Source organism: Tympanuchus pallidicinctus, unplaced genomic scaffold (assembly GCF_026119805.1).
Source record: "Tympanuchus pallidicinctus isolate F22 unplaced genomic scaffold, pur_lepc_1.0 scaffold4, whole genome shotgun sequence".
NCBI lineage: Eukaryota > Metazoa > Chordata > Aves > Galliformes > Phasianidae > Tympanuchus > Tympanuchus pallidicinctus.
The window spans coordinates 26,106,490-26,129,332 of NW_026294758.1; the positions used below are offsets into that span (position 1 = coordinate 26,106,490).

At 36.3% G+C, this 22,843-nt stretch overlaps 1 protein-coding gene across 6 annotated transcripts in view; it reads right to left on the reverse strand.

The window, feature by feature from the left end:
• FER (FER tyrosine kinase) overlaps positions 1–22,843 on the reverse strand; it is a 165,385-nt gene that overhangs the window by 59,054 nt on the left and 83,488 nt on the right. For 5 of the 6 annotated variants that reach the window (XM_052700998.1, XM_052701000.1, XM_052701001.1 and 2 more), the window contains 4 exons: positions 21,188–21,280; positions 16,677–16,880; positions 13,280–13,402; positions 5,608–5,664 (listed from right to left, as the gene is read on the reverse strand). In XM_052700998.1, coding sequence (XP_052556958.1) covers positions 5,608–5,664; positions 13,280–13,402; positions 16,677–16,880; positions 21,188–21,280 — 477 coding nt within the window. Of the gene's footprint in view, positions 1–5,607; positions 5,665–13,279; positions 13,403–16,676; positions 16,881–21,187; positions 21,281–22,843 lie in introns of those variants that run through there. The other variant, XR_008210530.1, reaches the window with a different exon arrangement.

Here is a 22,843-nt window from a genome sequence, read left to right on the forward strand (position 1 = left end):
ATTGCATAATTACAACTTTCTTTTAAATACTCTTAATAACTTCAGTCCTAACCTCTTTCATTTTCCAACTACTGCATTTTTTCAATAGTTTTCAATTTACAGTCCAGTGTAACTACACAACCCACTGTAAGACATTTTTATTTCAGCTTGCTTGGAAAAAAAACCTGAGATAGACATCTCCATCAGATGTGTTTTTAATTTAAAAAAAAAAAAAAGAAATTAGCACAAAAATTTAAGAGGAAATTATGTTATTACAGAAATCTGTTATCAAGTAAAATACATAAAATGGGGAGGAAAGGAAAAAAGAGATCTCAATATCTCACACTTCTAGCTTTCTTTTTCCCCAAAGAGTAAATACAACATTTTAAATATATGTCTGATACATTTCCACATGAATCTCTTCCCCATGTTCTGGTACACAGAGCTGTCAATGACTTCAACAAACAGAAAAAACATGCTGGAAGTTTTTCCTTCCTTTTCTCAGTGATAAAGATTTCTTTACACAACATGTATGAAGCCTCTATTGCCAAGATAAGAGAAACAGAAGAAAAAAAAAAAAAAAAAAAAAAAGATGAGGAGCATGATAGAATCACCAAGGTTGGAAAAGGCATTCAAGCTCATCCAGTCCAACTGTAAAGCTACCACCAGTATTTCCCACTAAGTCACGTCCCTCAGCACAACACCTAAACATTTCATAAAGACCTCCAGGGACAGTGACCCCACCACCTCTCCGGGCAACTTCTAGTGTCTGACCATTCTTTCAGAGAAGAAATTTTTCCTGATACCCCATCTCAATCTTCCCTATCACAACTTGATGCCACTTCCTCTAGCCCTATCACTAATTACATGAAGAGGCTGACCTTACCACAACCTCCCTTCAGGCGACTATACAGAGCAGTAAGATCTTCTCTGAGCCTCCTCCAGACTGAACAATTCCAGCTTCCTCAGCCATTCCTCCTAAGATTTGTGCTTCTGACCCCTCACCAGCTTTGTTGCCCTTCTGTGAATGCACTCAAGGGCCTCAATGACTTTCCTGTAGTGAGAGGCCAAAAACTGAACACAGTATTCAAGGTGTGGCCTCACCAGAGCTGAGTACAGAAAGATGATCACTTCTCTGTTCCTGCTGGCAATCTATTTCTGATACAAGCCAGGATGCCATTGGCCTTCGTGGCCACCTAGGCACACTGCCGGCTCATGTTTAGTGAAGTGCTGACCAACACCTCCAGGTCCATTCCTTCCCACAGTCTTCCAGCCACTTCTGCCCCAAGCGTGCAGGGTTGCCTGGGGTTCTTGTGGTCAGTGTGCAGCACTTGGTTTTGCTGAACTTCATCCCACTAGCCTCAGCCCAGCTATCTAGCCTGTACAGATCCCTCTGAAGGACCTTTCTACCCTGAAGCTGGTTAACACATCCTTCCAACTTGGTGTCATCTGCAGTCTTACTGAAAGTGCATTCAATCCCCTCATCCAGGTCATCAATAAAGATATTAAACAGGACACACCATTAATGACTGGTTGCCAGCTAGATTTAACGCCATTCACCATCACTCTCTGGGCCCAGTCTTCCAGCCAGTTCTTTATCCAGCAAAGTGTGTATCTGCCCAAGCCATGGTCTGACATCTTTTCCAGGAGAACACTGCGAGCACTCCAGTCATAAGAGTGATCTACCCTATTTCAGTAATGGCAACTAAGTCAAAGTTTGCCTGATACACAATGGCTTCCAGCTCCTTCTTTTGGTTGCCCATGCTTCATGCATTGGTGTAAATGCACTTCAGCTGAGCCATCTGCCCAATCCCATCAATGTTCCCCTAGGCTTATCTCTAGAGAGCCTTCTTTAGGGTAGATTAACGTCTCTTCCAATCTGAGCAATTCTGATTCTATGACACTTTCAGCCCCTTTCACCTTCATATCTACTTTAAAGCCCTCTCAATGAGTCTTGTCAGCTCTTGAGTTACAATCCCTCCTTGCAACAAGACCTATCTGCAGTCAACAGATCGTGCACTGAGTAAACCTCCCCATGGTCAAAAAAAGCCAAAATTCCTGCAATTGCACCAGTCTCAGCCATGTATTTATGAGATGGGTTTTCCTGCACCTCTTTGGTATCCCTTGGTGCCACTGAAGTGACATAAGCTACCTGAACTCCTGCTCTCTCAACTAACCACCTCAATGCTGTTAAGCCCCTTTTGATAGCCCTCAGGGCTCTCTCAGCAATGTCATTGCAGCCAGACTGAACTATCAGTAGACGATAAAGGCGATAACAACCAGACAGGTAAACTAGACAAGGGACACTTCTAGTAACGACCTTGACCTGGGTCTAAGGGAGGCAGCACATTTCCCTACTGGACGGGCTTGGTTGACATTATGGGGCATTCTGTTCCCCTCCAAAGGAAGTAGCCTACAACAATTACCCTTCTTTCCTTCTCAGAGGAGGCAGTCTTGAGGTGCAGAGTCAAACTTCTCACTCTAGAAAACCTCCTGGATGGACCTTCTACCTCATCCTTACTTACCTCTGCCTGGAGGTTCCAGAGCTTCAAACCTGCCCAGGGAAGTTGTGGAGTCTCCTTCTTTGGAGATATTCAAGACTCACCTGGACACTTACTTGTACGACCTGGTGTAGGAAACCTGCTTTAGCAGAAGGATTGGACTCAATGATCTCTGAAGGTCCCTTCCAAGCCCTACGATTCTGTGATTCTGTGATGCTATTACACAGAGCACCTGGGGAACTGACAAAGGTATGAACTGGGTCTGCCAGTAACACTAAACTGGGACCTGCTTCCACTCCTCATCTCTTATGACCCCCTCCCTCTGCTCAATGATGGCAAGGCAGGGAGTCCGCCACAGTCTGGTGCCTTTCTCTTAGGTGTTGCGGTTACTCCACCAGTCTATCAGAAGAAACTGATAGATGGAACCTACTATCACAATAGTAATGCCAAGGGAAGAAATTCACGTGTCTAAACACAGGACAAGTATTATTTCACACACCCTAAGATGTCTAAGAAACAGCTGGCAAGCAAGTATGCCTGCTCACCATCTATAATGCTTCAGAAACAGTACTTTTAGAGGACCTCTGATATCTAGAAAGGCACTGTGTGGCTCCTAACATGCTCTTCCTCTAATGTACTGTTTAAGAGTATTTAACGTGGAAAACAAAATACTATTGAACTATTTTAAATGCTTTTAATTCTTCATTTTAAGCATTTATCACTTTATATATAATTTTTAATATAGTATTACATACACTACATACTTGTATATTTCATTTTGCATGTATTATATAATTAATACTGTACAAATAAATGGACTATTCACTGCTGAAGGGAAAAAAAAATTTCTACTTTCAGAGCATCACAGAATTATAGAATTACATGTGTTGGAAGAGACCTCAAGAGATCACTGTGTCCAAAGTAGATATCCTACAACAGGTCGCACAAATAGACATCCAGATAGGTCTTCAGTGTCTCCATAGAAGGAGGATCCACAACCTCTCTGGGCAACCTGCAACCACTGCTCCAATGGCCTTACTGTGAAGTTTTCTTCCACATGTTAGTATGGAACTTTTTACGCACAAATTTTAGGCCACTACTCCTTGTCCCTTCACTACAAACCACCGGAAGAGCCCTGCCTCATCCATCTGCCTCCCACCTTCCTTTAGGTACTCATAAACATTTATCAGATCCTCTCGGTTTTCTCTTCCCCAAGCTGAACAGATCCAAGGTTACTCAGTCTTTCCTCATATGGGAGACTTTTCAGGCCCTTTATCATCTTTGTAGGCCTCCTTTGTGGTCCTCTACTGAAATCCTTCTAGGAGATCCCTCTTTTTTGAACTGGGAAGCCCAGAACTAGACACAGTAGTCTAAATGTGGCCTTATTAGAGCATAATAAAGAGTATGGCTTGCCATACTCTTCTTAATGCACCCCATGATACCACTGGCTTTCTTGGCCACAAGAGCACACTGCTGGCTCATGGACAGCCTGTTGTCCACCAGGACACCCAGGTCCTTCTCTGCAGAGCTCATCTCCAAGAGGTCATCCCCTTACCTGTACTGATGTATGTGGTTATTCCTCCTCAGACAAAAATCTCTATCCTTGCTCTTGTTAAACCTCATCAGGTTCCTTCCTGACCAACTCTCCAGTCTGGCCAGATCTTGCTGAATGGCAGTACAGCCTTTCACTGTGCCAGCCACTCCTCCCAGCTTTATTATTGCTGGCAAACTTGCTGTGGACTCTATCCCTTCATCCAGGTCATTCATGAAAGTGTTGAACAAGACCAGACCCAGCACCTATTCCTGGGGAACACAGCTAGTTACAGACCTCCAACCACACTCTGCCAGTCAGCCAGTTTTCAGTCGCACTGTCCACTCATGTATCCCATGCTAAGTTTCATAACAAGGATGTTGTGGGAGATGGTGTCAAACCCCTTGAGGAAGTCAAGGTAGACAGTATTCACTGCTCTCCTTCATCTATTCAGCCTGTGATGACATTACAGAAAGCTACCAGGTTGGTGAAGCATGATTTTCCCTTTGTTGAATCTGACTGACTACTCCTGATAATCTTCTCTTCCGAGTGCTTGGAGCTGGCATCCAGAACAAAATGTTCCATCACCTTTCCAGGGATGGAGTTGAGGCTGACTGGCCTGTAGTTGATTGGATTATCCTTCATGCCCTTTTTGACAGCCACTTTGCTAAGTCCGCATCAGTGTTCCCTGATTTTCCTAGCCACTGTTTCCAGTAGACTCAGACTTCTCACTTAAATGATCAACAGCAGCAGTTTATTTAATATTTTCATAATGGAAGTTAATGATCTTCTCACCCTTTTGTTTTCTAGTTTGATTATATCATCTGAGAAAAGAATACATTACACATTTATATGGTTTACAAGAAAGTTATTAATCTGTTTTAAAATTTTAAAACTCCATATCCTACTAAAATCAGTTTTAAGGCTGCTCTGTCTTCATCAATTTATTAAAATACTTTGTAAAAAAAAAATGCAATACATATGTAAACTTTTTTAGAAATCAATGTTCAGACTATGTCAACTGTCTTGATAGGTGCAAAAGTGATGAAAATTTAAGTCAGATATTGTATTTCAGTAGAAGCAGTTCATAAGAACTGCAGCTCATATGCAGAATTTGTACTATTTTTGTACTATTTTGTACTATATTTGAAGTATCACAATAAATCATAGAGTAACAATGAATATTTGGTTTAACAAATATTGCCTACATTATCATCTTATTTCAATTTTTTCTTTTGCTTACATGCTTTTCGTATTTTTAAGCAATTTTAAAAATAAAAAGAATAAATTAAAAAAAGAATTTTTTTTTTTTGCAAGACTGCACAATTTAAACTGTAATATAATGCTTTGCAGACACGTAATTAACTTAAAATCCTTACAAATAAGAAAAACACATATGCTAAATATTTTCAGCAGACACATCACGCGATTCACTATTATATGCAATAAGCATTTATACAATACTAACTCATGTATTAAAGCAAAATAGTAGGTATAAAAATCACAGTAATTTAAAGGATAAAGCAATAGGAAATACACAGACTTAATGACTAATACATATTTATTTACATGTTGATAGCTCACTTGATTACTTACTTTGCCCAGTAATTCTCCCAGAGTGACATCCTCATGATTGAGAACCCATTTCTTATCCTATGGTAAGAAAAGGAAAGAAGAATGCTCAGTAATATCAAATACATACTTTCTATTACATACACTTCAGCAAGTCGAAATGTAACTAAAGAAGCGTTTGTTCGGACTGCTCAGTCAAAAGCACATCAGGAAGTTAAAAACAGCATTCAGAAAACATGCTTTTCAAGGAAATGCTAACGTACACAGTATAGCCTGTTAAGTGCATCAATTAAGTAGACAGTATGTGTGCTAATAAACAAAACACATGCACTTTCTCATGCAAGCTCTGGAAACAGTATCTAGTGCTCCGTTTTTAAAAATGACTTGAGCCAAAACTTCATATTTTAGAATATGAAGTAACTTATTGCAGGGTCAAAAACAAAAACAAACCCAAATCAACATTTATTTTCTCAGTGCCAATATATATTGATTTTTTTGCTTATTAACAAGGTACATATGGCATATCTTAAGTCTTAGGTCTTAATCTTCTTTGATAGTTTGATACTAACAGCCAACTACCTGAGAAGACAACATAATAAACACAAGCCATTGGATCTGCGCAGTGCTGATGACTAACAACTTTATTTCTTTATTAGCACCTAATCTGCTTATCACCTCACAAACACCATTAATACTAATCATATTAATGGTAAGATTCTATGTATTTTTTGTTAATAAAAACTCACTAAAGCTCACAGCAGACCAAATCAACCATGCTGGCTTTGCTGATTGACTTCTTAGTGGAATCTTAACAGACCAATCTCCTGGTGCAAAACAGGAGGTTACTCACGTGCGCAAATAAACACTTGATGGCAGGGAAGGAATAAGAGGGAGCCAGGCTCCTCAGTGGCTCCCAGTGATGGGATAGGTGGCAATGGGCACAAATGAGGAAACACGATATGTATTCTGAACTTGAGGAAGTGTTTTTCTCATATAAGCGATGAAACACTGCACCAGGATGCCCAGAAAGACTCTGAGTCTTCATCTGCAGGGACACTCAATACTCAACTGGACCCACTCGAGCTGACACAGTTCCTATGGGGGAGGGTTGGATGGATGATATCAAGTCTCTTATAATCTAGCTAAGCCTGTGAGAAATGTATGTAATTAAACCTTAATGTAGGGAATTCACTCTCTTTTTATAGATACAACATGTCTGTAACTAACATGCTAGGTCAAGCATGCTAGTTACCAGCACAGAACCAGATATTTCACACATTATATTTCCTGCCAAAGACTGCATCCTAACTGAAGGCAATGCCACAGCCATGACTATCTTTAACATGCTTTGAAGTTTAAAAAGAAACACTGAGTGTATACTTATTTGCCATTAAATTAGTCAGTAAGACACATCCCAACATAGGAAGCACTGATTTCCTAAAAAGAAAGCCATTAAAAAACATATATACAACCCCTATGGCTGAACCATAGGTAACAAGTGCAGAACACTGCACAATCTGTGTACAGCGATTTCTGAACAACATTTCTGTAGAATAAATCTTAAGATAATCTTAAAAGAAGCTGAACAGTTTTATGAATGTTTCTTTCATCTTCTCGACTTGATTTTGTTAAAAATTAAAAATGCTTTGTTCACTAAAGTCTGTAAAATTTGTCAGGTATTTTTTGCTGATTGGATTCCTTATTCAGAAGTTGTTATATTTTGAACAGCTAGAAAAGGCCAATGTGCATTTGCCTTTACCAGTAAAGCTCAAATTTAAGATAACAACTGGGAAATAAGGCTCTAAAGAAAATACATACATAAATGACTACTTGATGCGTTAACATAAAACTTTTTAACTTTGAAATAAATAATGCTAAAGCCAATAAGTAATAAAGTCAAATACTAATGTCTTTTTAACCTCTTAATTCTCAATGTTTCATATTTCAGTGAATGACTTTTGGAAAACTGACAACATGGCATTAAAAACACTTCTTTATAAAGCAAAAATCCAATGCATAATCCTTCGGAGAAATAATTAAACAAAAAGGCACCATGAGCTGTAATCAACTGATCTGGCCAAAGATTTGTTATTATAGTAACATATTAATCACTACCCACATTTCTCTTTTAGGAAAACCTTCTGTTTTTTATTATATCAGCATGGGCTATTAATTACACCGAGTATCTTGCTTCAAAAAAATTATTTGTCAGCATATGCAAACAGTAGTGCCTTGCTTGTTTCAAAGGCACTACTACTACAATAAATGAATATTCATATGAATGATAAGTAAATTAGTTTCCTACTTACTAGAGTTTTCTGTGATCAGGAATCTTTAGTTACTTTTGTAGATACACAGACTCTGTCTTAAGATAGAGACTAATTGCACAAGCCATTCCTGTGGCTACCTGACTGAAAAGGTGGCAGGTATAGCTGCAGCAGACACTCAGACAATCCCTTCTCATTCTAATTGATATCTCTTCAAAACTGTTCTTTCACTACTCATTAGGCACCATCTGGACCAACCAGAAAAACAGACAGCTAAACAAAACAATACAGCCCTTGGCACGTCACAATCCTTCTGACTGCAATCATCATTCATTTTCTTTTTTAACTTCTGTGTACACGTAATAGATTCTGACACCAGTAATACTATCCACACGATCCACGAAAAATTAGCAAAAGATATGTATTGTAAAACAATTAACAGAACAGAACCTGTAACCCAGAACTTCTAAGTCAATTCCCCTCATCTGCTAAGTTTCTTTGTTATGTTCCTCTCTCCCAGTTTCTGCTCTCTCTTCGGTTCATCGAAAACTTAAAGGAACAGAAAAACACCTCCAAAGAATATGGAGAGAAATTTTTATACTAGGAAATATTAAAACACAAATATTAAACCCCTTAAAACAACTTTCACCTTGTGAATGTTAATATTGAGCTTCTGAGTGAAAAGACAGCAGTTCTGTACTAAACTCACAGAATCACAGAATGCTTTGGGTTGAAACAAACCTCCAAAATCATTTAGTTCCTATCCCCTTGCCATGAGCAGGGTTGCCACCTAATGGATCTGCCTGCTGCCTGGGGCCCCCATCCAACCTGGCCTTGAACATCTTTAGGCACTGGGCATCTGCAGCTCTGGGCAGCTGTGACAGTGCCTCACCAGCATCCAGATAAAGGATTTCTTTGTAACATCTAACCTAAATCTTCTCTCTTTCAGTTGAAAGCCATTCCTCCCCATCCTACCTCTATCAGATCATGTAAAAAGTCAGTCTCCTTGCTGTTTAATAGTTTCCCTTCAAGTACTGTGAGACCATAATGACGTCTCCCAATGCTTTCTCTTCTCCAGCCCGAACAACCCCAGCTCACTCAGCCATTCTTCCTTATAGGAGATGTGCTACTCTTCCAGATCCACTCCAACAGCTCCACGTCTTTCTTGTGCTGCAGTCTCCCAACTTTTATCATCAAGCTCATCTATGAATGCAAGTCTGAAACTGGTCCCTCTGTATCAGCACTTGTCAAATTGAAGAAAACATTTTGTAGCATTAAAAACATAAGTTGGAGCTTAAAATTTTATCTAGTATCTTTCAGCACCTGCTAAGTGATTTAACCCCTGCTCATTCTACCAACCTACACCAAGGCTGTTTCATCAGCACAGACAGATAGAAAGAAACTAAGAGAGACAATGTTATCTGTATCATGCCAGCATATAAATCTAGCATTAGAAAATTTTAAAAAATAATCTAATTTGCAGTAAGATAAATATTCAATTAATTATTTTGAAATAGTGTCATTGATTCAAATAATTATCTCTGAACTTACAAACAGAACTGCAAAGCAGACAGCCACAAGGACTACTGTTTCTACTGCAGGTATATTACCTCACTAATTCTGCTCAAATTGTGCTGAATTAAATATGGTATTGTCCTGTATTTTTGGACAGCTGCCAATAATTACTCTACAAATGAATCATATGTGCAAAACAAAAAACCCAACAAACCAGGTGATATAAAATAAAATAGCAGCAAAGCAGGAAATACAAGATAAACTTTAATACGGGTATGGATGAATCGTTACTAAAGACTACCAGTTTGAGTCATAAAAAAATCTCATTTCAATAGAGTTGTTTCTAAAACAAAGAGAGCAAATTAACTAGGTTTTCATACTTAACCATAAGCTACTCTGAATGAGAGAGAAGGTCAGAACACACGAGACTATTACTGCCACTACTATTTCTAGCTATCCTGGCTCCAGCTGGGATAGGGTTAATTTTCTTCCAAGCAGTTGGTATGATGCTGTATTCTGAATTTAGAATGAGAAAAACGTTGATAACACACTGGCAGTTCGTTGCCTTCACCCAGGATATGCATACTGTCTGCAACACTGAACTTTTGTAAACAGAGTAAAAGCAAACAAAATACCTCCAAAACCAATCAACACCATGGGAAACCCAAAATTGGGAAAATAAACTTTGGTTAATTTTGCACAGGTATTTTGTGTATGTCAACTGAATGACAAAAGTACTGAAAAGCTGGAACACAGAGCACATAACTTGTTTAAGCTTTCAGTCTTTGAAAGCTGAGATCAAAACACTTAGATCTGAACCACAACTAAAACAGGTTTGGTGACTGAAGAATTAAGGTCATGTAAGATTTTTACCAGTGACTTTTATGAAAAGAATATCAGCACCTTTATCATCACATTTTTTCATAACTTCACATGTCTAACATACTAAAATTTCGCTACCAAGATTCAGACCCACATGGAATCCTCAAGTCATTTACAAACTTGTTAATCACTGGAACTGCTAAAATCAAATACACCTTTTATTTTTCTTTCACTTAACATTATTTACAGTTCATCATTTTTCCGTGTGCCTGTTTGAGGTCATAACAAAGGCTTCTTCGTGACTCAAAATAGATCCAGAATTGAAAGCCACCAGCAACAAATGTACTGCCTAACTCAGTTGACAAAGAAGTGGCATTCTGCTTTCCATGAGACTGGAATTTGAATTTACTGCAGGTCTAAAGACTAACTGTATTGACATTAATCAAACAGCAGCAGACCAGCAGAGTGAAACAACTGCTGAAGAGACCCTACAACATAAGCATAGAAGGACAAGGGACTATTTCAGACCAGACCTCCTCAGATTATGAAGACTGAGATCCCATCATCAGTTGTGCATCTTACTATTCTGTTCCTTTTTAAAGGAGTAAAGTTCAAAACCTAAGATGTAATGGGCAGATCTGCTTCAGAAATGCATTTCTGATCTAAGCTAAAAAGTTAATGCAGATATATCCAAATAAAATTGGTAATTATGTCCTTGATAATTTTATTTTTTTTATTAAACATATGAGCATATCTGGAACTTCATACAGATTTCTTAAGCAAACAGAATGTATTTTAGGAAATTTAAATATTTAAAAACATGAGGTCAAGGACAGTAGAAAGTGAAAGCATGTTTTATATATTTAAAATAGCTTTTCTGCTAACAAAGTCCTTGGGTATGTACTGAGGTTACTTTAACACTCTTCAAATCAGTTATTTTATCAATAATACACTGAAGAACATAGAGCGCAATTTTCCAAAAGGTTATAAATAAATATAAGAGGCTTTTCCATAAAAAACAAAAATCACTTGCAGATATCATTTTAATGACAGTAGTTTTTTAATTTAAATTCTATTATTATATATCATTAAAATTCCAAGCAGGCTGATTTGGTCTGCATGAAAATGGATGGAGGACAAGGCCTTTCATAGCAATTAAGAGTGTTCCTTTCAAGGGCAATGTCACAGAAGGTGAACACTAATTTTGCTAATATGGTAAAGGAGGATAAATGACTGCGAGAAGAAAGGAGAGCAAAAACAAACTACATGGCAATTGTTTTTCTGTGAAGTTCTCCATCATATTTAACTTTCATTTCCTAAACAGGTTATTACAGGGACAGCAATTTGCATTAAAAGATTAACAACTGCATGAAATGTCAAAGACTACTTTGCAGCTATAAGACGACAGGAGAAACAGACCTTGCAGATGTCAAATGAATTTTAAGGAAGAGATCAAAGATACTCCAACATTAATATGATGTGGAAAATAATCCCAACTAGCTGTCAGAGTACACATGCCATTTCTGAAATTAACTTATAATGTCTGCACTTTAAGTTACCTATTCATACAGACTATTTCTACTTGCATTTATACCTCAAAGGGCATGGGGTAAATTATAGTAACTGATATCGGGAAATGTATTTGGGATCATATTTCCTTAGCAGTGTATGTAATAGAAAACTATACACGAATAAACTTGAAAAAATGTCAGGAATACAGAAGCTCCCCGCCTTCAAATTCAGCAACAGTCAATTAAGAAACAGTATTTTTCAGGCCTGCTTACCCTTAATAAAATAAGAAACAATTATTTTGTTATTTAGTACATAGTAACATAATATACGATTATTTTACATTTGCAAAAACAGAGCAGCTCTCACAGTATGTACATTGCAGAAACACAGAAAAAACAGTTTTGTAAAAGTAATTATAAACGAAGATTTCATTTAGAGTTTTGCAGCCTTTTATTTTTAGCTTAAAGAGTTTATATAAGAAATATACTTATCTGCACATCAAAAATGAAGTCATAAGCTTTCTCAGATCCATCAATGAATTTAAGCAATATTTTACATTCAACAGTCTTCATTTTGTAATCACCATGACATTTACTAAAAATATGTACTTAACAATAGCCATACTTCAAATTTGGAAGTATAAATAATAAGTAAGCATAGAAAATCACAAAAACCACATTAATTTTGAGAAAATGAATATGCTTTCATTTCTTAGGATTATTAAAGGTAAAGAATGGGGAGTTTGTATTAGGAAACTGAAAGAGAAATTGTTACACTTGAATTTTTGTAAAACAGAATGTGATATGCATTCTTCAGACTGGTCCAAGTTGTTTTTTTTTTTTTTAAATCAAGTGCAAAAGGTCTTCTCATAGTTCAAGATTTCTGTTAAAAACAGTTCACATATGCATGAAGTATCAATTGAGCAGATATTAAATTAAAAACTCTGGGGAAATGGCACAGATACTCTTTTAGGCTTCCTAAACAGTTGTATAGTTTAATAGTTCTGTCCCTTATCATTCCTCTCACAGAAGTCATTATACTATGATACTGATTAATAAGCTAATTTTGAATTTCAAATTTGCAATTATGCTATCAGGGTAATACTTGTTTCCACGCCTGTATCAATACCTTACATGAAATAGAGGGAAAACCATGAGGTAACACAAGTTCTCCAAACTCTGCTACAGTTCTACCACTTAAAAGAACACTGTTCACATTATTTTATTCAAGAAAAATTCCTTATTGCAACTTTATGGGAATTACTTGGCCAGCAGTAAAATTCTAAAAGGAAATGCAAAGCAGAGAAAGGAAAAGTACAAGGATATATTTTAAGAATGCTGATATATTTTAATGAACGCTGATATTCAATGTAGTGAAGATTTATTTCAAGTATGGAGTGTTATTTTATAGCAATGCAATACGTGGAGCACAGAAGGCTGAAAAAATCTCAGAAAAGAAAGTCACAGAACAATAAGCAAGAATGAAAAAATCTTTCAAGCTGCATAGGAATTTGTTTTAGGTAACAGTATAAACCCTTCCTAGTCTTTTCAGTTAAAGAGTTCTTGAAATGCATGCATTACCTTCACAACAGGATTCAGCAGAACAACACCGGATTTCTTTGTAATAACTTGCTTTGTTGTATAATGATGTTCTATGAGCTGAGGAATAGTTGGAAATCCAGTTCCTTCAAAACGATATTGATTCTGTATGGAGGTAAAAGGAAATAACTGTTTCTCTGAAAGCAAAAATTGCAAAAAAGCTTTTCAAAGCTTCCTTAAACAGTAACAAAACAACAAAACGTTCACATTCACAAAGTTATATTTTTTGTCCGTATGTATTTAATAGCATTTCTACTATCATGAATTACATGGAATGATAAGACAACACATTAATAAATGCAAAACAACCAAATCACTCATTTGCAGTAAAAGAACAAAACAACTATTTACTCAAACTCTGAAGTTTAAAGAAAAGGGCAGCACTTGCATTTCCAGAGATGGGACTGTTTGAGGTACTTAACTATGACAGAGTGAAATATTATAAGCATAAAACACCACCAAATTCTTAAGCACCTAAAACTGTTTAATATATACTTTATTTATAAATAACAGAAAATGAACTAAAACAAACATCTGAAAATAAAGTAGACAAGATATAAATAACTTTTTTTTTTTTTGTAACTCATCTTACAGCATTTACCATGTTTGATTCAACTAGTAGACTCTAGCATAAAGTTCAAGACTGAGGATCATGCTTTAATAATTAGTGTTTATCAGAGGAGACTAGAGTAGTACAGATGTTAAAAACAAAGGCAAGTCACGCATATAATCAACAGAGAACATTTGGCCAAGACAAAATTCCTTCTGCTCAACTCCTCTATTTTTGTCACTTTATTTTAGCTACACGATCTACAAAACAGGAACAATTAAATCTCTTAACGTATTAGAGATATGTAACATTGTCTTAGCAAATATAGCATTCTTTAAAACACTATGAGGAAAAAAGTAGTATCTTAATATCTTATCTTTGACCTTACATTTGACAGTAAGGAAAGTGTAAATAAGTGTTTATTTCATCCCTCGTGTCTTAAACCATTATAGCTAAGTTTAAAAATAGATACTGGCTCAGTGAGCAAGTACACCAATTCCGGCTCCTTTCAAATAACCCCATTTTTATTTCTGTTCTGATGATCTAAAAAACTTGGTGTTCTAAGAACTGGCTTAGCATACGAATCAATACCACTTTTATTCCCTCATTGCAGCCCCAGTCTTATACCTATCTGCTGTCATCTGTGTAAAATCTTCAGGGCAAAGACTGCTGTTTTATTCTCTGTATTTTCACAGGATCCAGACCATTAGGATCACTATCAAAGAGTTTAAGAACAGCACAGCCTCAAAACAGAAGAAATGGGGGAAAAAAAGCAGCCTTGAAAGACTAAGATATGTCAGCACTGAATTTTGATGCTTAAAATTAAATGATTGAACTCATCTCACATATGCTTTTTTTTTTAAGATTTAGACTTAAAACAAGATAAAATGAGTTATGTAAAGAATATATATCCTGCATATATCCTAGTGCATTCTGCAGCCCCTGATTCAGAAAAATAACTGAATGAAAACCAAAACCCCCAGTGACCTGACCAGTCAGAAAACTGATTCCCCTTTGTTTGTACCAACGTATACAAAACTTTTAAAGTCTTGAATTAAACTCTGACAACATGCCTACCAAAATGTCTAGGAGTCCATTTCCTCTTGTAGTATGACTAACAGTCCCACTAGTTCTAACTTGTTTTAAAGGTTAAAAAGCTTCACTCTCATTTTAAAATTAGAGCCTTTTTTCCACAATTAATACAGAAAATTCATCCTATAAGAGTGCTTAAGGAGTTCTGCATTTCTTCAGAAGAAGTTTTAGTTTTCATGATTGTCAACAAAATCTTCCCTAAATGCACTCCAAGACTAGATTAATGCAATACCTTGTTAATAAATGTATAAGCAGAATAATCTAGTGACATGATGATGTTTGGACTGTGACAAGCTATGCAACATTAAATAGTGTTACATTTCGAATATGATTCCTAAGAGGAAGTAATAAAATTTGGAAATTGAATTGGAAAAAATTGAAAAAAAACAAAAACGACAGCTTTATTTAATTTTTCAGCTTATAGATAAGCATGGCCTCAAAGTAATAATTACTGAAAAAACTTCTCTGCTCTGACTTTAGAGCCTAGTCTATAGTGATGTGCACAAAATGATTTCAGTCACACCAAGTATATTACATATATTTAATTCTGCTGGGTCAGGGTCAGAGTGCACCAAACATCTTTAAAGACTCTGCGTGTGTAGCTTCAAGTAATTTTATTGCTCTTATTTTCGCAACTAGCACTCCGGTATTCCAAAATACTATTAAAAAAATCGAATTATAAAACTGGCTTTGTGTCAAGGCCCACTTTTACAAGGAAAATCCCAGATGAAGATTAATAAAAAAATTCAGCTGGATAAGTGTCCATAATCACCAATAGTACAAAACGCCTAAAATTTTCATAGAGCTATAAAAATATCGCAGCCTCTCATTAAAAAGAAATAAACCAGCACACAATACATTATCTTCCAGATGGTGAATTTAGACATGGAAATATTCATAGTGTAAACTTAGTTCCGAGACCAAACATGAGCATTCTTCTATGAAGTTTGACAAAATTTTTGGAGACCTCATAACGAAAGACAAATATTTTCTGTCATCACTACTGAACCAAAACAAAGAATGATACTATGATTGAAGACACAGAAGAATTTGTTATATGAAAATAGATTTCTATCTATATCTAAAATAGATAAGAACTGCTGCACTTTGAATTTACTTGGAATTCTGAAAGGTAATTAAAAAAAAAATTCAATAAACAAGTAATGGGTGAAGAATACAAAAAATACATCAGGTAAAGGCATATGAATATTGATGTACTTTCTAGAATGGCAGCCTTAATCTAAGTTACTAAGTCCTATTTGCTGCATAGTACTTGAAATCTTTTGAGCTCTACTGAACAAAACAGCATACACAGGGCTAAAAAGAATTAAAGTATCTCAGAGAAGCAGGGATTTAAACTCTCAATTGAACAGGAAACAGCACATATTATTTGAATTTTTGAGTCAGATTCAAGGGAATCATTAGTCTGAATTAAAAGTAACCTGTTAGTACAAAAATGGGTTTATAGATAAATGTATATGCAGAAATGAGTACTAACAAGTTCTGGATTTCATAACATTTACAGAAATATTTTTACTTTTCAATATATGGTAAAATAATATTTTTCCTTTATTCCCCAGAATGATCTTTTCCCCTGGTTTGAATACTAACTGAAATATTTGTAACAGATTTCATTTAAAGATTAAAGCCATGTGTAATATGACATTACATAGATACTGAATCATTTAGTACTAGATACCCTAATATTGAATATTTCATACTATAGCAGAGACGTACATCAGCATATTGTATGATAAAGTGTCTCCGTTGTCCATCTGAAAACACAGAAAGGACATATTCACCAGGTTTCCCGTGGCTCTCTCGCACCAAGAAGTCTCCTTGCTGTTTTAACAGCTCCTGGGCTTCTATTCTTGGAATTGCACCATGATACCAGTCTTGTTCTGCCAATGGTTTCTCTGTGGTTGATATTACATCAAAGAACTTGGGAAAGATATTGAAGAAAAATGTTACTGTGACTGTACATTTTTAGAATTTACTTTTAAATGAAAAGCATGATAAACAACAATAATTCCTGAGTTATTTATCTAAATTAAGTATTTCTATTAACAAATTGAGACTTGCATATTACAGAAAACGGACATAAATCTTTTTTTTCCTATTATCTAAACAATTAAGTCTGTTTACATGAAAAGCATTAAGTTTATGGAAATATCCATAAAAACACATAAGAACTTTCACTTGGCTGTTTTTCTTAAGACACACTGACCAACAGTGACCAGTGACTCTTTTTCACTGCTTTAGACATTCTGACATGCTATTAATAACAATTAAAAATGAAGATTTTCTTCATATAAAGAAACTTTGGAGGAAAAAAACATAAAAAAACCCCTGAATTTAAAAAGCATTTAGATCGGATAAATTGTTTTAATACACTTTAAAAGCTCCATATAAAATCAATCAATGGAAGTGACACCTTCCCCAGAATTTACATAACAGCAGAGAACAGACATGCGGGTGTACTGCGTTCATGAAGCTGCACTGAGTTTTTGAAGTCATAATGATTACAAGATACTATTTTCACTGATTGTAAGCAGAAGGCAATGAGTTTTAATCTACAGTTTCATATATTAATTTAAATGAGCTTAGATTAAATTTTAATAATTGATTAAAACATTTAGAATGTCATTGTATTCAATGACATTCAGATTTGCTTGTTTTGACTAGACTGGGAAGCTTTATGCCGTTTGAAATCATTAGTGTCAAGGGTCATACAAATTCTCACTGCCAAGTGGAAAAGCTCTGAACAAAACAAAACACTGTGTATTGTATCAGGAATTAAATGATATAGGGATATCTCCCATGCAAGCCTGCTGAATCGCATTTCAGATAGCAGAATAAAAGACACATCTCAGCTAAGCGTAAGTCAAACAGATAGAAACTAAACAAACTAGAAACTAAACATATAAATTTACAATCTTCTTGAGGGGATATTCAGGTCAAGATTACCTACCCATCCAAAAAGAAAATCCAAAACAAAGAAATAAAAAACCCCTAACCATGAGGAATTCTCTCAGAGGGAATGAAAAAAATAACAAAAAGGGCGTCTATTGAAAACTTCCTTTTAAATGTATGTAATTCCTGAGCACTTTCATAGTAAAGTATCTGGTATAACAAACGCCTCTGTCTGTGGGTTTCTGGCTGTCTTTGCAAGTAACACCTCAAAAGGTACAGCTTGTTAGTCCAAGAGTTTCATGGAAAACTAGAGATCCTATCTAAGAGGATGACTAGGCCTCCTCTTCTCAGACATCAAAAGCAGGATCTACAACTTTGGGTGCCTCTTTTATCAAGGATTATTTCAGATAGGAGATCTGACAACAAAAAATGACACACTCTTTCTAGTCACAAGTAAGGATACTCATTTACCAATTACACTTTATTAGAGACTCAAAACTAAGAAGGACTATGAAGAAAAAATAACAGATTGAATAGAAAGATAACAGATTTTTGGAGAAAAAGGGGTAATCCAAAGTACTATATTTATTTGCATAGAGAATTACTAAAAGCCCAGGATATCGTTTGGTCAAGAAGGCACTCATCTCAATTTCATCAAAAGTCAAACATTTCTTAGATTAGAGTTATCTCCCACAGTTAAATGACACTAAGCTATGCAGAAATACCTAACACACACACACACACACACAAAAAAAAAAAAAAAAAAAAAAAGCTTTCAAAAAGTGTTAAGAGGTTATTCACTGGAATATTTATGCATCAAAGATGCTGAGAAAAAAAAAACCACAAAAAACAGATCTTTACTATACTATCAAGAAACATTAAGGGGTTCAAAGTAGCAAAACCTCTGGCACATAAATACAGTACTAATCCAAAGGAAATGCCTCTAAGGATAGAGGGACAGCTCAGGGTCAATAAACTAGTCCATACCCTTCACAAAAGAAAACTTTTTAAAAGTTGAAAAAAACCAAACCCTGACACTTATTTATTTTACAGCCTACAGAAGAGGCAGTCACCAGATAATAACACTTCCTTATGTTCAAACTGGATCAAGCATGAGTCACTGTTTAGACAGAAAATCATGATCACATCCCCTGAATAAAGCACAGAAAAGGCTCATGAAGAAATAAGAAAACATTTTAAAAATGCTACCTATGGTGCTGCTCATGATACTAACACCAACCTTCCTCCTAACTTTAAATTTGTTTAAAATAATGTTTATTTATATAGAAGCAAGCAACAAAAAGATTCTTTGCTGACATCTCCCACATTATACTGCCTAAATTTTTTTTTACCTTACCCTGGAGGGGTACTTATAAAGAAGGTGAATTACACTATTTTCTGTGAAGAAACAAGTGGTAAATATGATTTGAATATTATTTAAATTATTTTTAAAAAATATTTTCCACATGATATGATATTCATCCTGGCCTTGGAAAAAAAAACACGGCTGAGAACACAAAAAGACCAGTACAATAATATCATCATTTTAATACTAATTAATATATATATTATAATTATAATTAATTATATATATAAATAATATTATATGTAATATTATATAATATATAATTTAAATTATAATTAAATATATATATTAATTAAAAATAAATTTACCAGTTAATGCTGTTGTCATTCTAGGCCCCAGTGTTTTAGTGTCATTCTGTGACTAAAAAAATGTCTTGCTCACATACACATAAACACAGAGGAACTTTCAAATGCCTGATTCAGTACCTTAAATGGAGAAAAATTTATTTTTTAAAGGATTTCTGTTGTTAGTTTGAATGGACAACAAAAAAAATTAACAAGATCATACAGAGGGAAAGGAAACTACATTGAAAATTTTTTCTTCTCCTTCCCAAACGCTTTTTTTTTTTTTTTTTTTTTTGCTTTTTTTTTTCCTTCTTTCTTCACTTATTCCCACAGTTCGCTCACCAATTACTTCAGCAAAGGGATACCCTCATATTTCATCATGCTTTTCATCCAGAGAGAAGAAATATTCCCTCTTATCAATCATGCTCAGGTTATTACTGCCCTCCTAACTTATTCTGAACTTCTTTCCCTCTCTATAATTAACAATCCATTGAAATAGCTGCTTTTCTCCAACAGTAAAAATCGAGCAGTCCCCAGCTACTGCTCTTACTAAAAAGAAGCATTAGACAAAGAGTACTGTATTACTTTTAACTTCAGAAAAAGAGAAACTATTTCTGCACTTATTCTCCCAATGAAAAGAATAATAATGGAAACACTTTATTAAACAATTTACTTGAAATTTCATTTCCACATATATTCTTAAGTCTTTGTGCATTTTGTTTTCCACTCTTACACAACCCAAGATTTTACCTACATTTTTTTAATCTCAAGTTGTAAAAAAGGCACAAAGAGAGATTAGAAAATAAAGCAATAGTTACGTTGACACTTGCTTGTAGAATATTCTACCAGCAGACAAAGTGAATCTAGCTCAGTTCTACAAGCCAATATATCATTGGAAGTCAACACCTACTCTGTCAAAGAAGTGAAAAAAAATTTAAGTACCTATCAAAAAACTCTATAAAAGTAAAAATGTACAGACCTGAAAATTCTAAGATAAAGACATCATAATAAAATTATCACTTGCAGTTTGTACAAAGTGATGTTTTATGACCATCATTATTAAATCTAAAAAATTAAAAATTATTTGATGTAAGAGAAACAACATGTGTTGTTATCCTATAAACAGAAACAGCCATCTGTGCCAATATGAAATCCTTCACTGATAAAAAAAAATAGACTCAATCAGAATGGTAGAAGCTGATGTTTACTATACAACTCGTTCAGACTCTTCATTCTGTTAATACATAGCCAGAGTTACTGGTGCAGAAAAGCTGGCTCGTCTCTCATGTTTCCTCTCATCATTTGATCAAACTAATTACACGGTATACCTTTCCATTCTCAGAACCCGTAAATCATTTAGGTGTCAACTCATAAACAACAGTTTAACTCTCGGCTGCTTGAGGAAATTCTAGGCTTCTCCACAGCTTTGCTCAGAGGAAATAAAAAAGTTCTTATTTTTCTTGAATTAACCACAATACTTAACTTCTAGTAACCAACTAAACATGGGACAGCATTTTTCTCTGCATTCAAACCACAATAGAGTTTCACAGTATGCAACAGTATGATCGCGTTTACTGATCAAGCAGAACAGTGTTTCTAATATTACAATTCTTCTCCATGTAGATGGGAATCTTAAGTAAGTTGACAAACAAGAGAATGTCCTGCAACACTAAATTATTACTTACTGATGATGAGCCCAACATGGATTTTGGAGATCTTATAATTCCAGCTATAGAGTGACGTATAGTATCAAATCTTGAGACTTTGTCCTTCTTGTCCTAGGAAGAAAAGTAAAATTTCTAGTGAAACCAATCAATAGCAGTTTACCTCTAAGTATTAATAACTGAATTATGGAGAACATGGCATCTAGAATCATGGATTAAGAGCGAGACTGAGGTTCTATAAATACAAACCAGTAAGACTATGTCAACATCAGTGGGATTAAACTAATACATATAAATTTAAAAGGTCACAGACTTGTAATTCCTTAAATATCACAGAATCACAGAATTGTAGGGGTTGGAAGGGACCTCCAGAGATCATCGAGTCCAACCCCCTGCCAAAGCAGGTTCCCTACAGCAGGTCACACAGGTAGGCATCCAGGCAGGTCTTGAACATCTCCAGAGAAGGAGACTCCACCACCTCCCTGGGCAGCCTGTTCCAGTGCTCCGTCACCTCACTGTAAAGAAGTTCTTGCGCACATTTGTGCAGAACTTCCTATGCTGCAGTTTCCAGCCGTTTCCCCTTGTCCTGTCTCCACTCACCACTGAAAAGCGTCCGGCCTCGCCATTCTGCCCCCCACACCTTAGATATTTATAGACCTGGATCAGATCTCCTTTCAGTCTTCTTTTCTCAAGGCTGAACAGACCCAGATCACTCAGCCTTTCCTCATAGGAGAGATGCTCCAGGCCCTTCACCATCTTTGTGGCCCTCCGCTGGACTCTTTCCAAGAGATTCCTGTCTTTTTTGTACTGGGGAGCCCAGAACTGGATGCAGTGCTCCAGATGAGGTCTTACCAGGGCAGAGTAGAGGGGGAGGATCTGCTGGCCACGCTCTTTTTAATGCACCCCAGGATGCCATTGGCCCTCTTGGCCACAAGGGCACACTGCTGGCTCATGGCCAACCTGTCATCCACCAGGACACCCAGGTCCCTCTCTGCAGAGCTCCTCTCCAGCAGCTCATCCCCCAACCTGTACTGGTGCATGCAATTATTCCTCCCCAGATGCAGACTCTACACTTGCTTTTGTTAAACCTCATCGTTTTTTTTCTGCCCAGTTCTCCAGCCTGTCCAGATCTTGCTGAAGGGCAACACAGCCTTCAGGCGTGTCAGCCAATCCTCCCAACTTCGTATCATCAGCAAACTTGCTGAGGGTGGCCATTATCCCCTCATCAAGGTCATTGATGAAGATGTTGAACAAGGCCAGACCCAGCACAGACCCCTGAGGAACACCGCTGCTTACAGGCCTCCAACCGGACTCTGCACCAACAACAACCCTCTGTGCTCTGCCAGTCAGCCAGTTCTTAACCCACCTCACTGTCCACTCATCTATCCCACACTTCCTCAGCTTTGTTATAAGGATGTCGTGGGGGACAGTATCAAATGCCTTGCTGAAATCAAGGTAGACTACATCCACTGCTCTCCCCCTATCCACCCAGCCAGAGACAACATCATAGAAGGCTACCAGGTTGGTTAAGCACGACCTCCCCCTGGTGAACCCGTGCTGACTACTCCTGATAACCTCCTCTTCTTCCAGTTGTCTGGAGATGACATCCAGCACAAGCTGTTCCATCACCTTTCCAGGGACAGAGGTGAGGCTGACTGGCCTATGATTGCCTGGGTC